The sequence below is a fragment of the Lethenteron reissneri genome, chromosome 61 (genome assembly GCF_015708825.2).
Source record: "Lethenteron reissneri isolate LAM-NWPU_2019-01 chromosome 61, ASM1570882v1, whole genome shotgun sequence".
NCBI lineage: Eukaryota > Metazoa > Chordata > Hyperoartia > Petromyzontiformes > Petromyzontidae > Lethenteron > Lethenteron reissneri.
In genome coordinates this window covers 4,302,743-4,316,467 of record NC_083839.1, presented here as the reverse complement: position 1 = coordinate 4,316,467, position 13,725 = coordinate 4,302,743, and the positions used below count along the sequence as shown (strand labels likewise).

General features: G+C 48.9%; 1 protein-coding gene across 1 annotated transcript; it reads right to left on the bottom strand.

Moving 5' to 3' along the window:
- Nucleotides 1-2,323: 2,323 nt before the first annotated feature.
- On the bottom strand, nt 2,324-10,936 carry LOC133358371 (homeobox protein Hox-B4-like). The gene is made up of 2 exons (XM_061576676.1): nt 10,097-10,936; nt 2,324-3,620 (listed from the first exon to the last, which is right to left on the bottom strand). The coding sequence occupies exons 1-2, from the start codon at nt 10,764-10,766 to the stop codon at nt 3,190-3,192; spliced, it is 1,101 nt and encodes a 366-aa protein (XP_061432660.1). The 5' UTR covers nt 10,767-10,936; the 3' UTR covers nt 2,324-3,189.
- Nucleotides 10,937-13,725: the final 2,789 nt, after the last annotated feature.

Sequence of the window (13,725 nt, the reverse complement as noted above, 5' to 3'; positions counted from 1 at the left end):
CTGGGTGGGTGGTGTTGGTGGTGGTGGTGGGTGTTGGTGGTTCTGAATACGAAACGACATCACGGAGCGGCACCTCAAAGAGGCAGCACGCGGCTCCGGTAGCCGCAGGTTGTCCGACGTTCCGGGCATGACCCTCTTGCAGAGATGAGTGTTGTGAGGATTATCTGGCGACTTCCCTGACTGTCGTCACGCCCGCAGGCACTGCCAACGATACCAGCTGGAGACGACTACGCAACCATAGCCCCGTACGGTGGCTGATGTACAATGCGGGCCAACGTTTCGGCCGATGCCCCTTCGTCAGGCGCGTCGCGAGGCGGTGGGCGCGCGAAGGCGAGATGGGTCCGATCATTGGGCGCCAATTGTTCATTCCATTCACAGTCCTTGATCAAGCAGTGGATTGACACTGGCTGATGATGACTGTGTGTGTGTGTCTCTGTGTGTGTATGTGTGTGTGTCTGTGTGTGTGTCTCTGTGTGTGTTTCTGTGTGTCTCTCTGTGTGTCTCTGTGTCTGTGTGCGTGTCTCTGTGTGTGTCTCTGTGTGTGTCTCTGTGTGTGTGTCTGTGTGTGTGTTTCTGTGTGTCTCTCTGTGTGTCTCTCTGTGTTCGTGTGTGTCTCTGTCTGTGTGTGTCTCTCTGTGTGTGTCTGTGCGTGTCTCTCTGTGTGTGTCTCTGTGTGTGTCTCTGTGTGTGTGTGTCTGTGTGTGTCTATGTGTGTGTCTGTGTGTGTCTATGTGTGTGTCTGTGTGTGTCTCTGTGTGTGTGTGTCTCTGTGTGTGTGTCTGTGTGTGTCTCTATGTGTCTGTGTGTCTCTCTGTGTTCGTGTGTGTCTCTGTCTGTGTGTGTCTCTCTGTGTGTGTCTGTGCGTGTCTCTCTGTGTGTGTCTCTGTGTGTGTCTCTGTGTGTGTGTGTCGTGCCGGCTTTCATAGGTGCTACAGCACTTGCCCCTACAGTCTGTTACAGGCTACACGGGGGATCTTTGTCTTTGGGGCGCGTGTTGACCTACACGATGTAAAGCCTTCATTTGAACACGAAAAAAAACACTTTGATTTTAAAATATTTATTCTTTAAACTATTTATAGAACCCTGGTTGATGTTGTGTACGTGTTTGTGTATGTGTTTATTGTGTATCTACACCTATACCAATGTATCGCTTTTTCATATTTATGTATGCACGTGTGTATGTTTCTTAGTGTGCATTTGTGTGTGTGTGTATGTATGAAGGTGCACCTAGCCTGGCACACACTCACATAGACACACAAAGACAAATACCCCGCCCCCACCCCCCGACCGTATATCCTTAAACAGCACTTGCCCCAACAGTCTGTCACGGCTATACGGGTGGTCTTTGTCTGTGTGTCGGAGCGGTGGCGCAGTGGTTAGCGCGCTACTAATCCGGAACCCGGAGTTCAATTCCCACTCAAGACGACCAACACCGAGTGGCGAATGTCACGTGGTCCTGGGCCTCCGCTAGGTGGACTCGGCCCCAAATGAGTACCCGGTGCGTTGTGTTAAACATCAGCACTGGGGAGACAAAGGCGGCCGGGCGTGGTGCTTTCCACCCGTTCCCGACCTTCATAGGCGCTGCCACTCGCTGGAAGCACTTGCCCCCAAAAGTCTGCTAAGGCTACACGGGGGATCTTTGTCTTTGTGTGTGTTGTGTGTGTGTGTGCGCGTACACAGCAAACACCAGTGACGATTATCTGAACCGGTCCTGCGCCTCCCCTAGGTCGACTCAGCCTCAAATGAGTACCTGGTGCGGTGTGTAAACATCGCCGCTAGGGAGACAAAGGCGGCCGGGCGTGGTGCTGGCCACCCACCGCTTCGTGTACCGTTCCGGCCTTCATAGGTGCTCGCTAACAGCACTTGCCCCTACAGTCCTGTTAAGGCTACACGGGGGATCTTTGTCTTTGTACACAGTATATCGGTGTGTTCATTGCTACAGCCGAGACAAATTGTGTTGTGTGTCTCTCAATCACCATCACTGCGTGTTCACGCCAGCTGTGTCCGTCTGCACGGCGTCTCTTTATCATCATAATCGCCGCCACCACCACCACCACCGCCATCATCGTCATGGTTCGGGATTTTATTATTACGATTTTGTCACGGATATTAACTTATTCTCAATAACGTCCCCGCTTTTTTTCTTCTTGGTTCTTTCGGTAAAGTCACGTAGAAGGGAAGTAATAAAATAATACAAATAAAACATAATAAAATAATTCTCACGACGTTTCGGCCACAACGCAAGCAGCCGTCCTCAGGTGAAGACCAGGTCTGTCGGGGAGACAGCGTCTGAATGGTCTTCACCTGAGGACGGCTGCTTGCGTTGTGGTCGAAACGTCGTGAGAATTATTTTATTATGTTTTATTTTTATTATTTTATTACTTCCCTTCTACGTGACTTTACCGAAAGAACCAAGAAGATGAATCCCTGCAGTCACGAAAGCTTTAAATCGAAATTTAAAGGCCCCACTTTTCCTGTGTCTCTCTGTTGAGCGTCTGCGTGTGTCTGCCCGTACATGTCTGTCTGTCTATCGGCTCCACGTGTGTGTGTGCGTGTATGTCACATCCTTTCATCAGTATGTGTCCACCCGTGTGTGTGTCTGTGTATGTACATCAATCCACGTGTGTGTGTGTATGTCACATCCTTTCATCAGTGTGCGTGTGTATCCATTAGTGTGTGACTGTATACATCAATCCACGTGTGTGTGTGTGTGCGTGTCCGTTTGCCATCGCGAGTCTCTGTCCATCTGTCCGTCCCTCCTCGTGTTTCTCCCTCCATCCTTGCAGGCGCGTCTGTGTGTGTGCGTGTGTGTGCTTGTGTGTGTGCGTGTGTGCGTGTGTGTGTGGGGAGCGGTGGTGTAGCGGTTAGCGCTACGCTGCACTATGAACCTGGTGACCCGGGTTCGATTCCCGCTCACGGCCAACACCAGTGACGATTATATGAACCGGTCCTGTGCCTCCCCTAGGTCGACTCAGCCTAAATGAGTACCTGGTGCGGTGTGTAGTAAACATCGCCGCTAGGGAGACAAAGGCGGTCGGGCGTGGTTGCTGGCCACCCACCCCCTCGTGTACAGTTCCGGCCTTCATAGGTGCTCGCTAACAGCACTTGCCCCTACAGTCTGTTCAGGCTATACGGGGGGGCCTTTGTCTTTGTGTGTGTGCATCCTCCACGATCCCCCCCCCGCCCGCCTTACATGGACGCAGCAATGGCCCCCATGTGAGTAGCCACTCGCTGATGAGCAGCAACTACCACCACCACCGCCGCCGTCGCCTTCGACGCAGACGCCGCCGACATTGAGCCCGTCGCGGCCGATCGCGTCTTGGTGTTGGGCAGCTTGTGGTCTTTCTTCCACTTCATGCGCCGGTTCTGGAACCAGATCTTGATCTGGCGCTCGGTGAGGCCGAGCGCGTGCGCGATCTCGATCCGCCGCCTCCTGGTGAGGTAGCGGTTGAAGTGGAACTCCTTCTCGAGCTCGAGAACCTGGAGGCGCGTGTAGGCGGTGCGCGAACGCTTCGATTCCCCGACGCAGATCCCGTTGGGTCCTCCTCCTGCTCCTGCTGCTCCTTCGCTGCTGCTGCTGCTGCCGCTGCTGCTGTTGTTGTTGTTGCAGCTTGAGTTGACTGCGAGCGAGAGACAAATGGAGATTTTTTTTTTGTGTCGGGAGGGAGGCGGGTGAGAAAGGGGTTAAGGGACGTGGATGGAGAGGTGAAGAGGTGGAGAGACCGAGAGAGAGATGATGATGGTGATGGTGATGCTGGTGATGATAATGCTGGTGATGATGATGATGCTGATGATGTTGTTGATGATGCTGGTGATGATGCTAGTGATGATGTTGCTGATGATGTAGTTGATGATGATGCTGCTGATGATGCTGGTGATGGTGATGATGATGCTGATGATGTAGTTGATGATACTGCTGATGATGATGCTAGTGATGATGTTGCTGATGATGTAGTTGATGATGATGCTGCTGATGATGCTGGTGATGGTGATGATGATGATGCTGATGATGTTGTTGATGATGCTGGTGATGATGCTGGTGATGATGCTACTGATGATGTAGTTGATGATGCTGCTGATGATGATGCTGGTGATGATGTTGCTGATGATGTAGTTGATGATGATGCTGCTGATGATGCTGGTGATGCTGGTGATGATGTTGTTGATGATGCTGATGATGATGCTGCTGATGCTGCCGATAATGATGCTGATGATGATGGTGATGCTGATGTTGTTGATGATGATGCTGCTGATGATGTTGCTGATGATGCTGCTGATGATGCCCCCCCACCCCTCACTCCTCCTCCCTCCACCTCCCCCTCCTCTCAAAGCGTCCAAAGCGGCCAGCAATAAACAGCACGACTGTGCACGTAACACTCGACTCTGAATTCAACATCGTCTGCTAGCCCGCCCTGTACCGCGTCTCTGTGGAAGGGACATTGCCCGAAACGTTAGATTATAATTCTTCTTCTTATTCCATATTATTAATTTGCAATGTTGAAATAAACCGTCGCCATACACGGGATCAAAGTTTCGATTTAAAGCTTTCGTGACTGCAGCAGGGATTCATCTTCTTTGTTATTTCGTTAAAGTCACGTAGAAGGGAAATAATAAAATACTAAAAATAAAACATTATAAAATTAAATTAAATTTCGATTTTAAGCTTTCGTGACTGCAGGGATTCATCTTCTTGGTTCTTTCGTTAAAGTCACGTAGAAGGGAAATAATAAAATACTAAAAATAAAACATAATAAAATTAAATTAAATTTAGATTTAAAGCTTTCGTGACTGCAGGGATTCATCTTCTTGGTTCTTTCGGTAAAGTCACGTAGAAGGGAAATAATAAAATAATAAAAATAAAACATAATAAAATACAATTCTCACGACGTTTCGACCACAACGCAAGCAGCCGTCCTCAGGTGAAGAAACAGGTCTGTCGGGGAGACAGAGAAGAGGGATCAAAGTTGTTCAGGGCTAAAGGGTTAATGCGGGAGCTTAGCTCGCCTGATCTGTACCCACGTGAACGGGTGAAACGTTTAATCATTTGATGGAGTGGCGTGATTTATATAGCAGCTATTGCTGTGTTCTACAATAATAATATCGCTTATGGTGATTCTAATCGATGCGTTAAGCATCGTAAATACGACCAGCGGTCCATTTTTAAATCCTTTATATTAAGTTCACTTGCTTGCTTGCTTGGGCGCTTACGACCGTGCAAATCTTTAGGTTGTTTTTCAACCCACTTCCCGTGATCCAATCGAGCTGACATTTTGCACACAGACTCGTTGTGCGTGACAATTTCTTTTCGTGAAAAATTTTTTCCCAAAATTTTACACTTTTTAGGTACATTTTTTTAAATATTTAATTACCAATTGCTTAATGGTGACAGGCAATCATCTGATCCGTAGGTGGCAGCCATCTCAAGCCAGAGGACGAGAGGACTCTAGCCGCCCGTTTCAAAGACCAATGTGGGCTGGGTTGTGGCCCATTGAACACGCATACAAAGGATTTATAGTGAAAAACTTTGTTTTTACGGGTGAATTTTTTCTCTCCACAAGCAATGTTTTATTTATTTATTAATAATAATTATGATGATGATTACAATCAGAATTGCCTCTCCGATTAACCGCTGGCTGACGATGACATCGTGGGTGGCCAACTTTTTAAACGAGGCCGCCGCTGGTTACTTTAGAAAGTTGCGTACATTGAATTAAAAAAAATCTTCTTCTTGGTTTTTTCGGCAAAGTCACGTAGAAGGGAAATAATAAAATTATAAAAATAAAACATAATAAAATAATTCTCAATTTACTACGAGAATAATACTAAAAACTACTCAAAATACTTCTAAAATACTACTAAAATACTACACAAATACTACTAAAATATTACTAAAATACTACAAAAATACTACTAAAAATACTACTAAAATACTACTAAAATACTACTAAAATACCACTAAATACGACTAAAATACTACTAAAAATACTACTAAAATACTACTAAATACTACAAAACATACCACTAAAATACGACTAAAATACTACTAAAAATACTACTAAAATACTACAAAAAATACTAGTACTAATATAAAAACATACAACTAACAATAATGATGTATGGTTTGGCATGTACTAGGGGTGGGCCGTACATAGCTACCCGGTGTGTTTATTGCCGAAAACGTTTGAAAAATGAAGTGGGGAATGGAAAAATTAACCCGTAAAAACAAAGTTTTTCACTATAAATCCTTTATATGCGTGGCGGCTAGAGTCCTCTCGTCCTCTGGCTTGAGATGGCTGCCACCTATGGGTCAGATGATTGTCTGCCAGCATGAAGAAATTGGTAATTAAATATTTGAAAAAAATTTCCCTAAAAAGTGTAAAATTTTGGAAATAAATTTTTCACGAAAATAAATTGTCACACACAACGAGTCTGTGTGCAAAAATGTCAGCTCGATTGGATCACGGGAAGTGGGATAAAAAACGACCGAAAGATTTGCACGGTCCTAAGCAAGCAAGCAAGTGAACTTAATATAAAGGATTTAAAAAACCAACCCCCCCCCCCCCCCACACACACAACCCTCGAAATGATGAACGCTGCCTCGACGCACGGAGATTCGGTGTCATCATCATCAGGCGCGACCAGCGGAACGGGGCGGGGTCAACGGCAGCGGGGCCGTCCATAAATGACGTCACGCGATTTTGGACGATTTTTAAACCCCCCCCCCCTCAAATATGACGTCACACAGCTCTACCCCCCCCCCCCCCCCCCAAAACCATATTTCCATTTTGAAAATAAAACTTCAAATCGCTTTAAACGATTGTCATTGTAGCGCGTATTTAATGTGGCGCTGAACTCTGATGTTGTAGGAGTGTTGTTATAACAATTAGTGTCCCATGCGTGTACGTATTTATGTATATGTGTCGGTGTATTTTATGTGTATCTGTGTATGTATATGCGTGTTTGTATGTATGTGTGTGTATGTATGTATCCGTGTGTATGTATGTGTGTATATATGTGTATATATGTGTGTGTATATGTGTGTTTGTATGTATATGTGTGTATGTATCTGAAATATATGTGTGTGTATGTATATGTGTGTATGTATCTGAAATATATGTATGTATGTGTTTATGTGTATGTATCTATGTGTATGTATATGTGTGTATGTATGTGTGTATGTATATGTGTGTATATGTTTATATGTATGTATATGTATGTATATGTGTGTATCTGTGTATATGTGTATACGTGTGTATGTGTATATGTGTGTATATATGTGTATGTATCTGTGTGTATGTGTGTATGTATATATGTGTATGTATATGTGTGTATGTATCTGTGTATATGTATGTATATGTGTGTATCTGTGTATATGTATATGTGTGTATGTGTATATGTATGTATATATGTGTATGTATTGTGTGTATGTATCTATGTGTATGTATATGTGTGTATGTTTCTGTGTGCCACCTTCTCGCGTGCCGTGCAGGCCTTCATAGGTGCTACTCGCTAACAGCACTTGTCCCAATACATCAGTCGCAGGCTACACGGGCAGCTCTTTCTTTGTGTCTGTGTGTGTGTGTGATCAATGTCTCCCTATAACCCCGATTCACGAAATCGCCACGTGCAGCAAAGGTAGAGCAGCAAGAAAGTATCCCGGCACTTGACGCTGGACTGGAAACCCGCTTGCCGGTGTTGAACCCGGATACGTACAGGTCGTCGGCCGCTGGCGAAGGAGGAAATGCGTGCAGGGTTTGATTGAGTGGCGAGAGTTGGAGGATGAGTGAGTGGAGTGAGTGAGTTGAGTGAGTGAGCGGGTGAGAAGTGGGCGAGTGAGTGAGCGAGCGGGTGACTGGGTGAGCGAGTGACTGAGTGAGTGAGTAAGTGGACGAATGAGTGGGTGAGCGAGTGGGTGAGCGAGTGGGTGAGCGAGTGGGTGAGCGAGGGGGTGAGCGAGTGGGTGAGCGAGTGGGTGAGCGAGTGGGTGAGCGAGTGGGTGAGCGAGTGGGTGAGCGAGTGGGTGAGCGAGTGGGTGAGCGAGTGGGTGAGCGAGCGGGTGACTGAGTGAGTAAGTGGACGAGTGAGTGAGCGTGTGAGCAGGTGAGCGAGCGGGTGAGCGAGTGAGTGGGTGAGTGAGTGAGTGAGTGGGTGATTGGGTGAGCTGAGTGAGTGGGTGGGTGAGTGAGCGAGTGAGTGGGCGAGTGAGCGAGTGAGTGGGCGAGCGAGTGAGCGGGTGAGCGGGTGAGTGAGTGGGTGAGCGAGTGGGTGGGTAAGTGAGCGGGTGAGCGCATGAGCGAGTGGGTGAGTGGGTGAGTGAGTGAGCGGGTGAGTGAGTGGGTGAGCGAGTGGGTGAGTGAGCGGGTGAGCGGGTGGGTGGGTAAGTGAGCGCATGAGCGAGTGGGTGAGTGAATGAGTGAGTGGGTGGGTGAGTGAGCGAGTGAGTTGGTGAGTGAGTGAGTGGGTGAGTGAGTGAGTGAGCGGGTGAGCGGGTGAGTCGATCCGTGAGCGAGTAAACTGGGCGAGTGATCGACTGAACGCCTGAAGGAGCGATCTGATGAATGATCTGATGAATGAGTGACGAAGGAAGGAACGGGACTGCCAACCTCTCTGCTCTCACACAACAACAACAACATAGACAACAACAACACAAACAACAACAACACAGACAACAACAACAACACAGACAACGACAACATAGACAACAACACAAAAAACAACAACACAGACAACAACAACAACACAGACAACAACACAAACAACAACACAGACAACAACACCAACACAGACAACAACACAGACAACAACACAAACAACAACAACACAGACAACAACAACAACACAGACAACAACACAAACAACAACACAGACAACAACACCAACACAGACAACAACACAGACAACAAGAAGACAACAACACAGACAACAACACAAACAACAACAACACAGACAACAACAACACAGACAACAACACAAATAACAACACAGACAACAACACCAACACAGACAACAACACAGACAACAAGAAGACAACAACATAGACAACAACAACACAGACAACAACACAAACAACAACACAGACAACAACACCAACACAGACAACAACACAGACAACAACAACACAAACACAGACAACAACAACAACACAGACAACAACAACACACAGACAACAACACAGACAACAAAAACACACAGACAACAACACAGACAACAACAACACACAGACAACAACAACACCACAACAACAACACAGACAACAACAACACACAGACAACAGCACAGACAACAACAACACAGACAACAACAACACACAGACAACAACAACACCACAACAACAACACAGACAACAACAACACACAGACAACAACACAGACAACAACAACACAACAACAACGAGGGAGTTGTGCATTGTTCACGCGAGAGTCTCTGTGTGTGTCTCTGTGTGTGTCTCTGTGCGTCTCTGTGTCTCTGTGTGCGTCTCTGTTCTCTGTGTGCGTCTCTGTGTCTCTGTGTGCGTCTCTGTGTCTCTGTGCGTGTCTCTGTGTCTCTGTGCGTGTCTCTGTGTGTCTCTGTGCGTGTCTCTGTGCGCGCGTGTCTCTGTGTGTCGCTGGGTCTCTGTGCGTCCCTGTCTCAGTGCGTGTCTCTGTGTCTCTGTGTCTCTGTGTGCGTCTCTGTGTCTCTGTGTGTGTCTGTGTGTCTCTGTGTCTCTGTTTGTACCGCGTCTGTGTGCGTCTCTATCCCAAACTCCGCACCAAAGCAAAGACAAAGATCCCCGTGTAGCCTCAACAGACTGTTGGGGCAAGCACTGTTAGCGAGCACTTATGATGGCCGGAACGGCACACGAATGGGGTGGGGTTGGCCAGCACCGACGCTTGGCCGCCTTTGTCTCCCCAGTGGCGATGTTTACGCACCGCACACCAGTTTGAGGCTGAGCCGACCTAGGGGAGGCCCAGGACCGGTTCAAACTCCGCACCATCATCACTCGATTCCTAACCCTCCACCACCCCCAACCCTCACCCTCCACCACCACCAGCGCCACCACTCTAACCCTCCATCACCACCACCACCAGCACCACCAACCCTCACCCCAGCCACTCACCTCCAACGTGTAGCTTCTTCATCCACGGGTAAACCTGCGGATGCTGCTGCTGCTGCTGCGGCTGCTGCAGCTGTTGCTGCTGCTGTTGCTGCTGCTGCAGCTGCTGCAGCTGCTGCTTCTGCTGATGCTTCGTGGTTGAAGTCACAGCGACCTCTGGACTCGATGAGTCGGAGTCTGGGACCGCGGCGTGAGTCTCGGGGCTTGAGGCTGGCCGAGCGAGCGGGCTAACATCGGGCGTGTTGTTGGTGCTGGTGGTGCTACTGCTACTGCTGGTGGTGCTGGTGGTGGTGGCGGTGGCGGTGGTGGCGTTTGGGGTCGAGATCGCCGTGGGGTCTTCAAAGCAGCCGCCGAAGATTCGTTCGGAGAAGCGTGCGCTGTTCGTGGGATAAACGACGGCTGCGTTGCGGGTGTCTTGCGGCGTGCGGTGTTGATTGTGGTGGTGGTGGAGGAGGTGGTGGTGATGGTGATGGTGGTGAGGATGAGATGGGTGGTGGTGGTGGTGGTGAGTAGCGGGCGAGTAGGAAGGCGACTCGTGAGCCGCGTTGCGGGCGATGAATGCGGCTGGCGCGCCGTGCTGACTGGAGATGTAGCTGCCCTGGGAATATTCTTCGCACGGAGGGAATTTCGGGTCGACGAAAGTCGTCTCCATCAAGTAGGAACTCATGGTCATTAATTGTGGCGAACACACAGAGAGAGCGAGAGAGAGAGCGAGAGAGAGCGAGAGAGAGAGCGAGAGAGAGCGAGAGAGAGAGCGAGCGACAGCGATTGAGATGGACGAATATTTTTTAACAACAAAAAAACCAAACTCTCCCTCCCTCCCTCTCTCCCTTCCTCTCTTTCTCTCTCTCTCTCTCACTCACCCCGCCTTAGCGCACGGCGAGTTGGATGCCCAACAACAACAATAATACTACTAGTAAGTAGGAGTGTCTAAATTAATAAATAACCCTACAGAGAGAGGGGGAGGGAGGAGGAGGGGGGGGGAGAAATCCCAACCCTCCACTCCCCTCGCACCTCCCCCTAATCACCCCATCACCATCCTCCCATCCTCTATAGTCCGACAAGGATGGGCTGGGTCAGGTGCGGTGGAGGTGGAGGAGGTGGAGGAGGTGGTGGTGGTGATGAGGTGGAGGGGGAGGAGGGGGAAGAGGTGGTGCTGGAGGTGGAGTAGGAGGAGGTGGAGGTGGAGGAGTAGGAGGAGGTGGAGGAGGTGGAGGTGGAGGAGGAGGTGGTAGTGGAGGAGGAGGTGGAGGGGAAGGAGGTGATGGTGGAGGAGGGGGTGGAGGAGGAGGGAGGAGGAGGGAGGAGGAGGGTGGAGGAGGTGGGGGAGGTGGGGGAGGAGGAGGTGGTGGTGCTGGAGGTGGAGTAAAAGGTGGAGGAGGTGGAGGAGGTGATGGTGGAGGAGGGGGAGGAGGTGGGGGAGGAGGTGGTGGTGCTGGAGATGAGGCGGAGGAGGTGGTGGAGGAGGAGAAGGTGGAGGAGGTGGAGGAGGTGGGGGAGGAGGTGGTGCTGGAGATGAGGTGGTGGAGGAGGAGGTGGAGGAGGAGGAGGGGGGGAGGTGGTGCTGGAGATGAGGTGGAGGAGGAGGAGGAGGAGGTAGAGGAGGGGGAGGAGGTGGAGGTGATGGTGGAGGAGGAGGTTGTGGAGGAAGAGGTGCAGGAGGAGGTGGTGGTGCTGGAGATGAGGTGGAGGGGGAGGAGGTTGTGAAGGAGGAGGTGGACGTGGGAGAGATGGAGGTGAAGGAGGAGGTGGAGGATGAGGTGGAGAAGGAGGGGGAGGTGGGGGAGGAGGAGGAGGAGGGGGAGGAGCTCAGCCAATGGGAGACGAGGAGGAGATCGTTCAGGAGGCGGCGGAACTAATGGATGCGTGGGTCACGCACGCGGTCAAGTTATGATTGTGTTAGTGCGTGTGTGTTAGTGTGTGTTAGTGTGTGTGTTAGTGTGTGTGTTAGTGTGTGTGTGTTAGTGTGTGTGTTAGTGTGTGTGTGTGTTAGTGTGTGTGTTAGTGTGTGTGTTAGTGCGTGTGTGTTAGTGTGTGTGTGTTAGTGTGTGTGTTAGTGTGTGTGTTAGTGCGTGTGTGTTAGTGTGTGTGTGTTAGTGTGTGTGTTAGTGTGTGTGTTAGTGCGTGTGTGTTAGTGTGTGTGTGTTAGTGTGTGTGTTAGTGTGTGTGTTAGTGTGTGTGTGTTAGTGCGTGTGTGTTAGTGTGTGTGTGTGTTAGTGTGTGTGTTAGTGTGTGTGTTAGTGTGTGTGTTAGTGTGTGTGTGTTAGTGTGTGTGTTAGTGCGTGTGTTAGTGTGTGTTAGTGTGTGTGTTAGTGCGTGTGTTAGTGCGTGTGTTAGTGTGTGTGTTAGTGCGTGTGTGTTAATTTCGTGTGTGTGTTAGTGTGTGTGTTAGTGTGTGTGTTAGTGTGTGTGTGTTAGTGCGTGTGTTAGTGTGTGTGTGTTAGTGTGTGTGTTAGTGCGTGTGTGTTAGTGCGTGTGTGTTAGTGTGTGTTAGTGCGTGTGTGTTAGTGTGTGTGTTTGTGTGTGTGTGTGTTAGTGTGTGTGTTAGTGTGTGTGTGTGTGTTAGTGTGTATGTTAGTGTGTGTGTGTTAGTGTGTATGTTAGTGTGTGTGTGTTAGTGTGTGTTAGTGTGTGTGTGTGTGTTAGTGTGTGCGTGTGTTAGTGTGTGTGTGTTAGTCCGTGTGTATTAGTGCGTGTGTGTTAGTGCGTGTGTGTTAGTACGTGTGTGTTAGTCCGTGTGTGTTAGTGTGTGTGTTAGTGCGTGTGTTAGTGTGCGTGTGTGTTAGTGTGTGTGTTAGTGCGTGTGTGTTAGTGCGTGTGTGTTAGTGCGTGTGTGTTAGTGTGTATTAGTGCGTGTGTGTTAGTGTGTGTGTTTGTGTGTGTGTGTGTGTTAGTGTGTGTGTTAGTGTGTGTGTTAGTGTGTGTTAGTGTGTTAGGTGTGTTTAGTGCGTGTGTGTTAGTGTGTGTTAGTGCGTGTGTGTTAGTGTGTGTGTGTGTTAGTGTGTGTGTTAGTGTGTGTGTGTGTTAGTGTGTATGTTAGTGTGTGTGTGTTAGTGTGTATGTTAGTGTGTGTGTGTTAGTGTGTGTTAGTGTGTGTGTGTGTTAGTGTGTGCGTGTGTTAGTGTGTGTGTATTAGTGCGTGTGTGTTAGTCCGTGTGTATTAGTGCGTGTGTGTTAGTGCGTGTGTGTTAGTGCGTGTGTGTTAGTCCGTGTGCGTTAGTGCGTGTGTGTTAGTCCGTGTGTGTTAGTGCGTGTGTTAGTGCGTGTGTGTTAGTGTGTGTGTTTGTGTGTGTGTGTTAGTGTGTGTGTTAGTGTGTGTGTTAGTGTGTGTTAGTGTGTTAGTGTGTGTGTTAGTGCGTGTGTGTTAGTGTGTGTTAGTGCGTGTGTTAGTGTGTGTGTGTGTGTTAGTGTGTGTGTTAGTGTGTGTGTGTGTGTTAGTGTGTATGTTAGTGTGTGTGTGTTAGTGTGTATGTTAGTGCGTGTGTGTTAGTGTGTGTTAGTGTGTGTGTGTGTGTTAGTGTGTGCGTGTGTTAGTGTGTGTGTATATGTGCGTGTGTGTTAGTCCGTGTGTATTAGTGCGTGTGTGTTAGTGCGTGTGTGTTAGTGCGTGTGTGTTAGTCCGTGTGTGTTAG